The 15664-nt window shown below is 33.2% G+C and overlaps 2 protein-coding genes across 3 annotated transcripts; one reads left to right on the top strand and one right to left on the bottom strand.

Moving 5' to 3' along the window:
* Positions 1–1734: 1734 nt before the first annotated feature.
* On the bottom strand, positions 1735–5788 carry LOC144548625 (flavonol 3-O-glucosyltransferase UGT89B1-like). Its single transcript, XM_078297333.1, has 4 exons — positions 5681–5788; positions 4932–4987; positions 4172–4241; positions 1735–3667 (listed from the first exon to the last, which is right to left on the bottom strand). The coding sequence occupies exon 4, from the start codon at positions 3523–3525 to the stop codon at positions 2122–2124; it is 1404 nt and encodes a 467-aa protein (XP_078153459.1). The 5' UTR covers positions 3526–3667; positions 4172–4241; positions 4932–4987; positions 5681–5788; the 3' UTR covers positions 1735–2121.
* Positions 5789–9292: 3504 nt separating this feature from the next.
* On the top strand, positions 9293–14363 carry LOC144548458 (uncharacterized). 2 transcript variants are annotated; one of them, XM_078297129.1, is made up of 9 exons: positions 9293–9456; positions 9996–10043; positions 10670–10797; positions 11103–11211; positions 11887–11969; positions 12382–12445; positions 13121–13238; positions 13354–13508; positions 13999–14363. In XM_078297129.1, exons 3-9 carry the CDS (start codon positions 10685–10687, stop codon positions 14071–14073), a joined length of 717 nt encoding a protein of 238 aa, XP_078153255.1. In that variant the 5' UTR covers positions 9293–9456; positions 9996–10043; positions 10670–10684; the 3' UTR covers positions 14074–14363. The 2 variants fall into 2 exon arrangements, with proteins under 2 accessions (XP_078153255.1, XP_078153256.1); XM_078297130.1 differs by having other exon boundaries at positions 9299–9452.
* The last annotated feature ends 1301 nt before the right edge of the window (positions 14364–15664 follow it).

Below are 15664 nucleotides of genomic sequence, written 5' to 3'. Positions count from 1 at the left end.
ATTATAATTCAGTTGGTTCGGTTTAGTCGGTTTTAAAAAATCTAAACCGAACTAATTCATTTAAACCAAAATAATTAAAAAAAATTCAACTGAACCGATCCATGCTCAATGATGACCACATATTTTTCAGTTGTGGTATAAAATTTAACCATTGTTACAAAATAGTAATAGTTATATCTACAATTTTAGGTTTGCAATCTTGTGAGTTTTGAGCTCAGTATTCAACTTTTGAATAAATTGAATATTAATATAACATATCTCTTCAATTTCAATTGCACCAATTTCAATTTTTCATATTTAAGCTAATTTTATAAATTCTAATTGTGCCTGTATAGGCTTTTATTTGAGAGAGAAAAAATGCCCATGCTCCTCCATATTTTAGTTCAACGATAGGATTCAAATTTTCGTTGCTGGTGTATCATTTATTTGCTAGTTTCTTTTGGTAACTTAGAAAAAATCGAAGAAACTAGTATGCGTTTACTTTCTTTAATAATGATATCATAGAAATAGTGGTTATCTTACGTATTTCCTTTAGTTTTTTTCTCAACAGAGATGTTAGGTTTTTTTGTGTAACCATCACTTTAGGGCAAGGGCAGAACTAAGCACAAGCAAAATGAGGGTGTTCGGTTGAGTATGATTAAATTTTAAGCTTTGCTAAGGAAGAGGTGTTTGGCAACAAAAAGTTAAGAAAGTGAAGGCTTAGTTTTTTTAAGGAGCTTCAAGTGCTTAAGCCATATAGAATGGCTCCTTAAAAATTTGGGCAAGCTTAAAAATGTAGACAAAAGGAGACTTAAGAAAGTGACTTTGAGCTTTACAAAGGAACAAGTGTTTGACAAGCTTAAGACTCCTTAGATCACTAAGGAGCTCTAAGGAAGCCTAAGCTACTCTTGCCGAACACTACCAATGGGGTTAAGCAACTCCTATGAATTAAAAAATTTCATTTTGTCTTTCAAACTTTTTAAATTTTATAAAAATTATTATAATTTACCTCTTTCATAAAATAAAATTACATGATACGTATTCATCTAGTCTTTACTTTCAATTTTTTTATTCCACCCCTGCTTTACGATGGGATAAAACAAAGAAATGTAACAATATAGTTTTTATAAGAACTTGTAAGAAATCATAATCTTGTTAGGTTCATTTCATATACACTATTTTTATCAACTATTTTCTAACTATTAAAACAAAAACAAAACAATGTAACCAATTCGTTTGAAGTTAGTTAAGATATCAACATTAACTATTTTTTCTTCACACAAAGCACGATTAAGAGAGACAAATCGCTTCACAGTGTTTGTTAAGTCCTTTGTCTGTTTGCCTACTATAGTTCACACAAATGCATACTTAAATGTCACTGTGTATAACTTCTGCGAAGGTTTTCAAAAAAAAAAAATGTTACTGTATATACATTACAAGTAGAAAATGAATTATTTATTTTTAAAACAACTAGTTAGAACACATTAACATAAAGACTACATGTTTTTATTTATTAATAAAGAGTAAAATTGGTGCTTTATAAAATTAAAATGAGTTTTAATGAAAAGAAAAGTCAATAAATTGGATAAATTTGTGAATTTTTATAATTTATCAAAATAAATATTATAGTGTGAATTTTTAAAATTTAGAAAAAAAAAATTTATAGTGTGAATTTTAGAGGAGGGAATGCGTAATTTTGAGGTTTCTGAGTATACATAAATTTCTCAATTTTTTTTTTTATGATAACAAGTAAAGTCAGATCTAAAATAATATATACTAGGGTTTACAAATTACATCCCAAAGTTTGTAAATTTTCCCTCCATTAAACTCGTTGGAGAGCAAGCTGCTGTTCAATTGCTTAATATTCATTTGTAACAAAATTAATCTGTGCAAGTGATCCATAAACCAGTGTACTTCTTGATTGAATGAAAGACACCCACAATAAACTTTACATAATTAACCACCAGCTTCACTTTTTGATCCAGGTGCCAAAACTATTTGAATATATAATCCAGTAATACCTTAAGTGTTCATTAATTCCCTCTAAGAACTATGACCAACCACCAATTACCAAGCACAAGTCATAGAGATTGCATTCCAAACTAATAACAATTGTTCTTTAACAAGTCAAAACTGACTCTCTCAGTTCACCTGTTTCACCTCCAATTTCCAAAGTTCTTGCATAAGCCCCTCAAACTCCTGGTACGAGCTCCCGCCTTCCCTTACTGCCTGAGCCGCCTCCCTTCCCATCTCCTTTGCTCTATTTTGCACCTCTGTTCCTTTTAATGATACCGTCTCTTTTAAGACCTTCACCAATTCCTCTTCTTGTGGCACCTCACTGCCACCTTCCCATACTGGTATCGCCACCCCTGTTGATTCCACCAGAAGCCTTGCATTCACAAACTGATCAGCTGCCATTGGCCACGTCAGTATCGTAACTCCAGCAGTCAATGCCTCCAGCACCGAGTTCCACCCGCAATGCGTTATAAACCACCCAACAGCACAATGTGACAGTATTGCGACTTGTGGGGCCCACCCTTTTATTATTATTCCTTTCTCTGCAATTCTCTCTTCAAACCCTTCTGGAAGTATGGTACTATCACGCATTGCCCATACAAAGTGGACCTCACTTTTCTCCAATGCGGTGGCCAGTACCGTGGCTTGCATCTGAGGCAATACTGCTTGGCTACCAAAACTGATGTACAACACAGATTTTTCATCCCACCTATCCAGCCACGTTACCACCTCAGAAGCCGATACTGACATGGCCCCACCACGGTTGATGCCACAGTCAATCGGGGTTAGCGGGCCCACTGTCCATATTTTTCTGAAACCGAGATCCACAAGCGGGTGCTTCAAGTAGGCCTCCTCGAGCACCTTGAAGGTGTTCGACACAAATCCCCAACTCTCGAAATTCCAAAGGAAGTTCTGCCTCACAGCCGCTGAAACAGGGTCCCCCTCCTTATAGCTCCTATACAAAAAGCTCAACTCCCTGAAAGGAAAAACCGGCGAGCCGGGTATTTCAGCAAATGGAATCAGTTCCAAATCATCAGTCGAATCAAGTCTTTGAGGGAGCCGGCGAAACAAGGAATGTAACACGGCCGTGCCAAATACCGCGGAGGATGAGAACACAATCCGAGGGACACCAACCTCTTTTGCAAGAGGTTGAGTCCACCCTTGAAAGAAATCTGATACGATTGCTGACACAGGGTTATTGGTCTGGGATTTGATCCAAGAGAGGATAGGGGAGTAGAGACCAGCGAGGGTGTGGATGAATAGGCCTAATGAGGAGGGAGGTAGATCTTTGGAATTCTCGACGTTGGGAGGGAGGTGAGGGGAGGACGGGAAGGGGAAGGTTAGGGTCTGGATGGAGGGGGATAAAGAGAGGAGAGGGGAGAGCAGAGTAAGGTTAGCTGGGGTTACAACGATTGTCAGAGAGAAGTTTTGGAGGGAGAGATGGTGAGAGAAGTCAAGGAACGGAATGACGTGGCCTTGTGCTGGGAAGGGGATGAGAAGGATGTGTGGCGGCTGCTGCAGCTTGGCCATGGCTGATGGCTGGTAGGATTTGACGTGGTACTGGTAAGTAGTAACCGCTCTCTCCCTATGTCATAGTAGTTGTACTGTGAATTCAGTCAAGAAAAGGAATTGGCAGCTGTGTGCTGATGCTCTGGCCCTGACACTCTTGCTTCTGTGTTTAAGAAAGGAAAAAATGCATTTTTCCATAAGAGAAAAATGAAAAAAAAAGGCACCAGATTTACCAACAAAGAAAATTAATATAAACCTTTTCCTTTTTGAGTTTCAAGTCTGGCAGATTATTTCTACCTAGAATAATTTTTCTAGCTCCACCCCATTCTAATGTGAAGCTAATCATTCAAGTATAACTACTGACTGTATGGTACACCAACTATTTCAATGTCAAAACTTCACCAACAATTTGTTATCATACTTCTACATTATTCCTTCCATGTCTGGTATCACAACAATAAATTATTACAATATACATACTGGTACACTGCCGTAAATTCCAGGTTGCTGTTGCAACTTTTTTCTTTCTTTTTTTTTTTTGGTTTTTTAGTGTTTAGTCAAAGTTTCATGTATGCATAAAAGCTTTAACTGAACCACTCGGAAAATATAGGCATATACTGGCAATGCTGCAATGGCAAATAAATATAACTATACAAAAGATATTTACCTTATGAAGATGAAAAACTGCTTCACCAACCTTTACTATTATATCACTTTTGAGTCTTGTTGTGCAATACCTACAACATCATTTATAGTGATCAATAAAAGACAATCAACTACAAAAAATTTAAAAAACAAACAACCAAAAAAATTATATGAAGCAATTGTGAAGAACATTGCACATGTATCTGTAAGATAGATCGGCATTTTTGTATCGTTAATCCTGATTAAAAAATAAAGAGAGAAAAAATGGGAACATTATCAATTTCTTCCCCAACAAAACAGCAAAATATCATGCATTATTCAGCATTACTAATTAACACTGATAAATGGCCAAAATTAAAACCATTATTTAATATCCTAAATTGCAAATTAGAATGATTCAAAATTGGAAAGGTAAAAAATTCTACGTTTATAGGTTCTATCAGATTTCTTATTATTTGGATATGCTACTTTGGTATCAATCTTTTAGGAATAGGTTTACATAGCTACGGTTCATTTGGGTTTATACAATAATTGAATTTTTATATTAGAAAACAGACCAATATCTATATATAGAAATTAATTCTATATATTAAGAAAAAAAAAGTAAAAGAAATATAGAAGTAAAATATTTTTTGTAAGTTTTTGATAATTTAAAAAAAAATTAAAAAAACTCAACATATATCTTATCTGATTAAAATTTCGTTCATTTTGGATAAAACAAAAAACATCTTTTATTATACTTATATCTCTTTGAGATGTGGCACACTTGTATAAATACTGACCTCATCAATTCTAAAATTGGTGGCAGGGCGTGCAATCTGATCTGCAACTCTACAAGCTGGGGAAAAACATTCATAAGATAAATTGATATATATAGTGCATGGTACACTTTTCTGCTGTTACACTTATTAGATATTTCTGATATCGTTAATATACCCAGTTGAGTGCAGAGGGGTGTTCATCGGTTCGGTTCAGTTAAAACCGAAATAAAATTGGCAAACCTTCCGTTTTCAAAAATTGAACCGAACGGATAGAATTAAATTATGAACCGATTAAAACAGAATCAAGTAAATTTTGGTTCGGTTCGGTTGAACCGAACAAACCGAAGTATGTGAGTGGTACTGTGGTAATGCAAAAAAAAAAAAAAAAAAAATCTGATTTCCATTCAAGCCCCTCTGACAAGGGGTTATCACTCATTTCGGGTATAAACCCTCTAAACTTACCCATTTGCATTTAAATCCTCACAGAAAATCCAAACCTTTAAGCAGTACCAGTACCAAGAAAAATCAATATATACAAATTACAAACAGATTCTAACTAGCAAGCACAGGAAAAAGACATAAGTTGTGCAACAACGAAAATCAACACAAACAAATATTTTTGTATTCACAATTCTAAATGTTTTAACCACGACAAGCTTCAAAACAAGATGTTATTTTATAAAATCAGAAATCTCAGTTAAAAAAAATCAAACCAGGACTGAATTCACAACAAAAAGGAAACCTAAAAAAAACTCAGATCTAGATCTCACACAGTGAGCACGACGGCACCAGCAGCTGTTGATCTTTCTTTCGGCGATCTTGGAGATTAGCTTGAACTTGATCTAGATCTTACCTAGCACCTCTAAGTACCGCGTCAGTGTGAGAACGATATTTTTGGAGCTGATGGAGAGCAGAGGAGGATTGAGGTGGCGAAGATTCGGAGTCAGTGTCCCCCAGGTACCTGAGATACAATTTAAAAAATAAACGGTCCAAATTAATTTCAGTCAGAACAAATTCAATTCGGTGTCCATTGATATTGTAGGGAGTATGTTTTGAGATTCGTGCCGTGGTAAGACAACGGTCCGAATTTGTAACTTATATCTCAGGTACCTGCGGTGATACGGATTCGAAGTAGGAACTAGGAAGCACGAGTACAGACTACAGAGAAACGAAAGAAGAATGGATATTTCGACAGAACTGCTGACAAGTGGGACCCGCATGGTATAGATTCGATTCGTTCTTCATCCGATCTCTTACGTCATAATCAACATAATTCTTTATAGTTATTTCGGATAATGATCATTAGGTAACTTTTTGTTGTTTGTTCTATTTTGGGACTCCGAATCCTCTGTTTCAGTGGGTGCATGAATTTTCTGCCCCCTCAGTTATTGTGTGTGGAGCCAATCATTTTTAATTTTTGAACTGGGTCCCATCTCGGACCCACACGTAGTGACTCTGGGGGCAGGAAATTCCTGCCCCAGAATGATAGAGGATTCGGTTCCCTTTTTTGGTGGTGATTGAGTGTGATTACCATTTTCTATTTTTTTTTAATTAGATCATTGAGTGAGACTACGCTATTTTGCAATGTGCGGATCGTTTCGTGCATTGAATTTATATCTTCGTTTTTAAAGTTCAAATAGTCGATCCGAACTGCTCAACATTATTATCATATGAAAAAATATATTTGGAGACCAAATTTTATATTTTTTGGAACTTTTTCCTATTTTTTTTGGTAGGAATTGAGAAAAACCCAATCGGGTGGTAACTATGTTGCATGGATACGGGTACGGGTATCATGTCGGATACAACACGGACACGGCGACACGATAATTTTTAAAAACCTCCGACACGATACACCTATTATATATATTTTATTATTTTAATTATAATATTAATTCAATTATATAAATATAAAAATACATGGTACAATAACGCAAGTATACAATATATATAAAAAGCTATTCTAATTTGACAACAAAGAGAAGGTGGCCGAGTGGTAAACCAATATGTCATTGAATCACATACCTAGAGTTCGATTCCTGCATGCTCTAAAAGAAAGGTTTTTGATTGCGGTTCATGCGCGGTCCACGGAGAAGTGCTGGTGCATGGGCGTGTGTCGGAGACCGTATCAGGAGGGTAGGGACACGCCAGCTGACGTGTCTGACACGTATTGTGGCTGTGTCGGTGTCGGATACGTGTCAGACACTAGTACGATGGCTTCATGGGAGTGTCAGGGTAACATAGGGTGGTAATCAACTAATTTTGATTTAATGGGGGTGCTAACTAAAAAAATTTCAGGTAGAAAATCACTACAGATGGTCCAGAATTTTTAGATCAAGTGATTTTTTAATTATCTCAAAAAATAGTAAATAATTTCCAAAGAATATAAAATTTGATCTCCAAATATATTTTCATATAATAATAATATTGAGCAACTCAGATCAACTATTTGAACTTGAAACTCAAAGCACGGAACCATCCGTGCATTGCAAATTACCATAGCCTCACTTTAAATCATTACCATTTTCTATATTTTGTTAACTTCTTATTTTTTGCTTTTAAATATCTCTTGCAAAATCTTAACCATGTAATTCATTGTGTAGTCTTAATGTCAATCTCATAGTGATGAATTTAGATTTAATAATAAATTGATTACATCTAATATTCATAATTCGAATAAAATACGAATATAATTCAAAAATAGTTTGTTTAGCTTTATTTTTCACTTAGATATTCTCTAGTTAAATATTTTATATATTTAGTTTATGTGTTTTATTATTTAATTTAAATGATTATGTTGGGTTTTTATCAAACCATCTTAAAGATTCATCAAAGCAAGGTTGAAGATTTTGCTTCTTTATGTTTTGTTAACTTGTGCACCTCAAATTCTTCTATTTGTTGATGCCAATTTTAATCCAGAAAAAGTTTTATTTTTTAGATACTTTAATCATATTTTCCAACCGAGCAGGTATTCCCAGACCAAAACCATTCTTATTTTAGGACTCCATTGTAATGAACTTTTACCATATTTTACAATATTTTATAATGCTCCATAAGACTTCAATTCATATATAATACGGACATAATTCAGAAATAGTTCTTATTTTATAACATAAACAATAAATTATAAAAGAGGAGGGATCCAATTATACCATTTTATGGTGATATATCTTGGCACCATATTTTTACAAGTTATTTTTGCAATTTCAAAATTCAAATAGTTGACCCGAACCATTCATTATGATGTCCATATTAAAATGTATTTAGAGACCAAATTTTATATTTTTTGAAAATTTATTACTATTTATTTATAATTTTTTTAAACTGTTGTTTTTCAATGGTCTAAAATTTCCTGAAAACAACAATTTTATACACATCAATAAATACTAAAAAATTTGCAAAAAAATGTGAAATTTGGTCTCCAAGCACATTTTAATATGAAGATCGTGTTGAACAGTTCGAATCGTCAGTTTGGATTTTTAAATTACAAAAATAATTTATAAAAATATGGTGTCAGGATGTGTCACCATAAAATGGTGTAATTGGATCTCTCAAATTATTTTTGCAAAATTAATAAATAAAAAACTTTGTAAATTTTACGAATAATGTGAAACATATATAATGTTGTATATAAAATTAGAAAAATTAATAAATATTTCTGATATATTTCTAATGTATACTGAAAAGAAAATAATTCAATTATAATCTGGATAGTATACGAAAATGATAGAAATGTGCTATAATTCTTCATTTTCGCTTTATTTTCATATCGTTTTCTTGTCAGAGGTCCTCTCCTATAACAAGCATTTAAACCGTAAAATTTCCTAACAAAAAAGGAAAATAAAAACTTTCGGTATACCAAATTATTCGGTATATTATTCGGTATACCACATTATTCGCTAATTTTATAAATTATTTACAAATTTTACAAATTATATTCGAATTATTTCCTAGATCAAAAAACTTTCTTATGAAACTAAGATCTCTGATTCAGACTCAATGTATAATTCTGAATTATATCTGCATAATTTCTAAATCACAAATTTTTTATCCAACCAAATCTTTCCCAAATCATCATTTAAGTTGTCGCTTTGCTTGGAAAAAAATGAAAAACGGGGGCAGGTAAACATTATTAGATGATCTGGAAGGGTAAATTTGTCTTTTAACTTTTCCCTTCAGCTAAGTTGACAGATAAGCCAACCACCTAAATAGCCAAGTAGCAGTCCGGATCCTCTCAAGCAGCTAAAAATTTGAGTTTAGATCCAGACCGTTCGATCAAAATCTGAGCCAATCCGACCGAAGGAGAAAGCACAGATTACGGTGTCGATCCAAACTCCAAAATTTGAGGTACCTTATTAGCGGGACCCATTTCCCGGCATCTTTAGTTCTTCTTCGACTTGAATAAGAAGAAGAAAAAAGTAAAAACAATTCGGAGAAAGCGAACAGCTTCATCACCAATCCTCAACGCAACTCGTGAAAAAATTTCAGCTCATAGATATCTCCGCCTCATAGTTTGATCGGATCCACTACGGAAATTATCTCGTAGGTAACTTCTCTTTCCCTTTTATCATATTTTTTTCCTATTTCAGCTTTAATGTTTGCTTCATTTAAGTTTAGCTTTGCTCAAACTGTTTCTCCTGTAAAATTGTTGTTTTAAAAAAATAATTAATCAATATAGTTTAATTATGGTTGATCACGTAAATTATGTACTTGTGAAATTATTCTTTATTTGTGATCCTTATGATAATATTCATTTCAGTAAGACTGAGTTGAATACTTACCATTTTTGCCATCTCCAGCTGTACCAGAATTGAATTAACATCTAGTAGGTGTCTAAATTCGCTTTCGTATAGAAAATTAGAAAAGTGTTCAGCTCTCAAATTGTGATTCTGTGTTTCTGTTTGATTTTGGTCATGGTTTTGTTTCCAGTTACTCACGTTAATTCCTAACAGTGAAACTTAAATATGAGAAAGTATGCTTACTACATTTATTTATAGATTTGAAATTATTTTGTGATCTAATAACTGCAACTTCTTTTATTCCGTAATTGTTAGCTAACTGTTTATCCCTTGCTTCCTCTTTCAGAATTGAGATTTTCTGGTGTGAAGGATTCAGTGATGTGTTTCATGCACTGTAAGTTTGAAAATTTGCTTTTAGTTAATACAGTATGGATTCCAAAAAAAAAATACTGAAATAAAGTGCTGCTAACAGACACTATCAGTATTTTGTCAAAATTTATTGTTCTGATAACTGATACATTATCACAAGTTCACTAGTGAAGCTAGCAATAGGATAAAGTTTTCACTCATGTTTACCGTATATTAACTCATCTGTACCAGTACTGAGTTGACTCTTAATATGTTAAAAACCTGAAAATGAAAGGATTTTTTTGCAAATTGCCCCATATATTTCATCTTACACTCTGAGGTGCCAAAACAAATTGATTGAATTAATGTGAAAAGTTAGTTGTAGTTATATCTTGTTCAGCTTGACCTTAACCATACTGTTTAGCTGTTTCTTTGCCAATGTCTAAAATTGATTAGTGTTGAACTGCATCTATGAAATATTTGGGGCTTTAACTGCAAATTGCCTAAAAAAGAATCTAACTATTAGTCTTAATCACAAAGAATACAGATCGAATGCATGATCTACATAAAAGTGAAAATCATGTCAGTTGTTCTTGGCAAAAGAATTTTGTACTTAAAAGTAAAATTTACCGTAGGTTACTAGAATTGATATTGTATATTTGTTACAAATAGGAAAAAATAATTTCAATGGATGGTGTACATGGAAAGGTTGAGGTTTTCCCGGAGCACTTCCAATCATTTATAGATTCTTCCGATAACTCCATTTCTGATGGAAACTCAAGAACAGATACTAAATTTAGGTTATAAATCCTTTTTAATATTTCTTTTACTGGCAAAAGATGTATTTGGAAATAGTCAATGGTGCCATCATGTACCCATTATTTTTTAGGTTTTTACTGGCACAAACATAACAGCAAATAGACAATCGCACCATCATGTCTCATTTACGATGTACCAGTACTATTAGGGAATATACCAGTAGAGAATATTCAGTACAATTTGTTGAACGGAAGTCCAAGAATAATGAACATGATATATTTGAAAATCTATCACCATTACCATACTAATAAATTTAAATGACATGTGTAATTTGTGTATATTGCAGACATAGCAACACAGTATCTTTAAGGAGTGTAATGGGGGCGGCATCTATTTTTAATCTTCTTAACTTGTCTCGATTTCGGTGGCCTAATAGTTCTGATGAAGACGACAAGGTTATTATTAGCAATTTTTTAAATTCAAATCAAAATGTATTTGTCATCCATCATAAACATTTTTTAATATCTCCACTTGACATCCAACATATTTGGGGGAAATTTGCAAAGAGTTCTGAGCATTTAGGATATTCAAATGCATAATGGATCATATTTTGATGTGTGTTCTATGATTTATGTGAATAGTATTTAAGTGATTTGGTTAGGTCAGTGTAAAAGGATTGGGACTATTCATTCAGTCACTTTTTTCTTGACACGACATTGGTTTTTTGAGAAATGTCGGGTGCTATGTGTAAATGGTATAAAAATCCTGGATGTTGTTTGTAAAATATTATTTAATAAGGTTAATCTAACATAAGACTAGTGCTGGGATTCGAACTCAAGTCTCCATAACCACAAAGTGAAATTCTAACCACTAGACTACAAACACACATTTGACATTTTATGAGGGGACCAAACTTTATAAAAAAATTAAAAAAACGAAATTTTAATTAAATTTCTATACACGTAATGAATTTTTTTTAAATAATGGGGGTCGCTAAGCACGCCCTACTCTGCCTTAATATTTGCCTCTGCACGCACCATATCTCAGTGAGCATATTTTGAGCACCCATTACTTTGGAGGTGGGACCCATGGCATTTGTACTTGAACTGTAAGTAGTTTACCTTTTTCAGGTCATCTTAACAAAAGCAGAGGTGGAAACACTTCGATCTGAAATTGCAGATGCTGAAGATAGAGAAACTCATCTTAAAGCTCAGTAAGATTGACTGAGTTTATTTTTGTTATCTTTGATTTTACTTTGGTTATTTTCTTATACTATGCTTTCCTATTCAGTTTAAGAGAGTACATAAGCTTTTTAGGTAAATAACTTTCTGTTTTTATGTTGCAATTTCACTTTTTCGATGGATATTTATATTTTGCTGTATTTTTGTTTTAGCTTATTTTATACTGGCATATCTAATATTTCTAAAACCGGAAATCCGAATCTAATTTCATTTTTCTTGTGATTTGAATATTACTTTTCCACATTTTTTAACATTGATGAATCAGGCTGACATGATGTTATCAGGGGCCCGCTAATTACAACTGGAGTCTCTTTTATGCAAATACAGCAGCAATCTGTTATTTTAATTATATTTTACATGTCTTGATAAGTGCACTTATTGCAGGCTTGAGAATGTTGATGAAGTATTGAGATCGGCTCGTTTATCCGGCTACCTCTACATTAGAACTGTATAAAATTTCTTCTTGATAAATAATACTTCTATTTTCTTTTATTTTTCTCTGTTTATTGCTGCACAGTTTTAACTTGAAGCTAAACGACCTTCAAAAAAACTTGAAGCTAAACTGAGGCTGATTTAGGTTAAAAAGCGAGCAGTTGAAGTTACATGGAAAATTCATGGTTAATTGGACCAAGTCTGTTAAATTCAGGTTATGAGTGTGGCTATGTACCTATGCATAGTGCATATTGGTCCATATGATGGATCAATATCTTCATTTTCAAAGTCCAAACAATCAATCCGATCCGTTCAACATGATCTCCATTTGAAAATGTACTAACAGACTAAATTTTATATTTTTTTAGATAGGTAGAAAATCACTACTTTTGAATGGTATAGAATCTTTAGATCAAGTGATATTCTACCTATTTAAAAAAATAGTAAAAGAATTCAAAAAAAATGTTAAATTTGATCAACTGTTTGAACTTTGAAAAGACCAATCTGCGTTATGCCTGGTACCGTAGCCTCACTCTTCAGGTTACAGTTACATGGTAAACCAGTAAATTCTGTCAAGTTGGAGCAATCAGTGCCATGCTATCATTGCCTTTGATATTGATCCATCTTTCCCTCTTATCCTAATATAATTAGCGTTGTATAAAATTTAATGTTTAATTAATATTAAATATAGAGATGGACACAGCTACCGGGAGAACCCCCAATCTTAGAAGATTCAGATATTGACGATTTTCTCCCTCGATTTGTTGTTCTTCAAGGCTCATGCCTCTACTATTTTCTTAAATCCACTGGTGACTACTCTTTGCCTTTCTAATTTGACATTATTTTCTTTCAGAAAATATTTCTGCATAGTTTTTTTACGAGGAGGAGACCAAACGTCGATTAAATGTGACACTCTTGATGTAGATTTAAGCCCACAAGACACAACACTGCTATCTGATGTGACTGAAATTGGGACCCAGCCAAATTTCAAGCAAGAAGATGGCCAGACTAGATACACCTTTTACATCCTCACTTGTCAGGGTTTGCGGTTTGAGTGTTGTAGTTTATCTGAAATTCAGGTACAATTGTTGGTCTAAAATACCATGTGCCCCCGCAAAAATATATTACCTTTATCTATTTTCTTTTCATTGTATTCTCATCATTTTTTATGATAACGTTCCACAAAGTCTATAGACATCATGGAATTGCAAACAATAAAAATTATGTCCTCTTGTTGGTTTGTTAGTGGTAATTATTAGATCAAGAATTATTATTTAAGAACAGGCCATAATTTAAATATTTATCATTGATGTTTACTATTGCTTTCAAAAATTTAGTTTTATAATCATGTATCACATCTTAATATTAATATATTATGCATGAATTAATGAACAGATCTTTAGTGGAGCTTAATCATTAATCTTATAAATAATAGTTTGCATCATTTTGCTATTAAATTGGTCAAAACTTATCACGGATGATGTTGAGGGGTTCTTTTACAAATATCAGAAGTGTTATAGGCTCTCTTTGCAATTCTATTAATTTTGTAAATATTTTGTTCTATATTAGGTGGAATTATGGATGAGGGCATTAAGAAAAGACTGCAACTTAGATGGCAAGACAGCTATTCAGTCTGAGTCATAGCAAAGGACTCATTCATAGTGTAGATAAACTTTGCAACTTTGTAAAAATCAAATAAGGATTTGTATTAAAGGGCTTTATAACTTTATAAGGGACTTCATGGTGTGCTAGGATTTAACTCTTTCTTGCACATAGTTATAATTTTGAGCAATTGTGATATATAATAGCAGAGTTACAAATAGTATTTGATTTTATGCATGGGATGTAATTTTTGTAATAGTGTACGTATTAGATCTAACCTTGTGAATTTACCAGTGATATTTTATAAATTTAGATCCATTAAGTATATTCAATACAGTGTATTTTTCATGAAAGTGTGATATTGATGGTGCTTAATACAGTGAATCACTTACGTACTAAGTAGCTAAATTGTTAGCTTCCCTTCCTACCGAACTAATTAATTCAAGAAGAACAAATTGTAATGGAAATATTGCCCTAGGAATTTCTTTACCCAAAATCTATAGCAGCAAGTTGCTACCAGACTAACTTAGTACATTAATTCTGGAATTTACATACACCATAAATAACAAATGTAACAAGTAGCTACACAACCTAACAAAACACCAACTCTCCTACCAACTCATTGATCAAACATCCCAAAACCCCGCTCTCCAAACACACTGCTACTTCCTGTTGCTCCTCCTCGAAGCACCTAAATCGGACGATTCTGCCACAATTGTCCTGTTGCTCCTCCCAGCAGTTGCTTTGACTTTCAATCCACTTGTTTGCAGCATCTACCAATTTTGTTGCAAAGGAATCATTTCGAGTCTTACAATTTAGACCTTCTTCATTAACATCATCATCATCGTCTGATGCTGGAAATTTTAATTGTTGAACTGGTACCATGATACTGGTACTTTAATTGTTGAAGTGATACTGGCAAAGCCATGATACTGGTACTTTTAAGTTTTAAGTCATATAAATTTACACAGTAAAGAAGGCACTGGCACCTGAACGTCTTGCTGAACTGGCATTGATTGATCCTAAACGGGCCAAGAGGTGCATTTCTTTACTTTTTCCATGTTTGTCTGGTTTTTCTGCAATTATATGATTATATTGTGTTTTTATTGTAATGAAGATTATAGTATATAGCTTAGGACTTTTAATTTGCTTAATTTACTAAGGTTTTGTAGATTATCATAGCTATGGCTTTGACTTCTTTTTTATGAAGGATTGAATTATGATGTAATTGCTTTCCTTATCTGGTCTTTCTATCTAATTCAGGGTTTCTTATGTTCTGGGGGCTCATTTCACAAACTTTTCACATTAAAATTTTCTTTTCCGAAACATGCAATCAGGACATCATGTAGAACCTTCTCAGCCATCAATCAGCACTATAGACCTTGCTGAGTTGTTGTGCCTAACTTAGAGCTTATGACTATGTTGTTAACTTCCATGTGTTATGAAAGAGAATTAGAGCATCAGCTGGTACTGTTTCATCGTCTGTTGATATTTATAGACACCAAGCAGATTTTCTGGATAAACATCTGGATAAACCTAGTTATAACCTGAAAACTTAAGAGTTTATGAATCATGTAGTTTTAATTGCTAAATTAAATTGGCTGTATTTTTAGGATTCTTGAAAATAGACTGT

This window comes from Carex rostrata, chromosome 33 (genome assembly GCF_964058835.1).
Source record: "Carex rostrata chromosome 33, lpCarRost1.2, whole genome shotgun sequence".
Taxonomy (NCBI): Eukaryota; Viridiplantae; Streptophyta; class Magnoliopsida; order Poales; family Cyperaceae; genus Carex; species Carex rostrata.
This window is presented reverse-complemented; position numbering and strand designations above follow the sequence as displayed.

Bases quoted from the DNA above. Each gene is read 5' to 3' on its own strand.
- LOC144548458 (XM_078297129.1), top strand. From the start codon at position 10,685: ATGGATGGTGTACATGGAAAGGTTGAGGTTTTCCCGGAGCACTTCCAA. The intron at 11,970-12,381 runs GTAAGATTGACT...CACTTATTGCAG, and splicing joins GAAACTCATCTTAAAGCTCA to GCTTGAGAATGTTGATGAAG. The intron at 13,509-13,998 runs GTACAATTGTTG...GTTCTATATTAG, and splicing joins GTAGTTTATCTGAAATTCAG to GTGGAATTATGGATGAGGGC.
- LOC144548625 (XM_078297333.1), bottom strand. From the start codon at position 3,525: ATGGCCAAGCTGCAGCAGCCGCCACACATCCTTCTCATCCCCTTCCCA.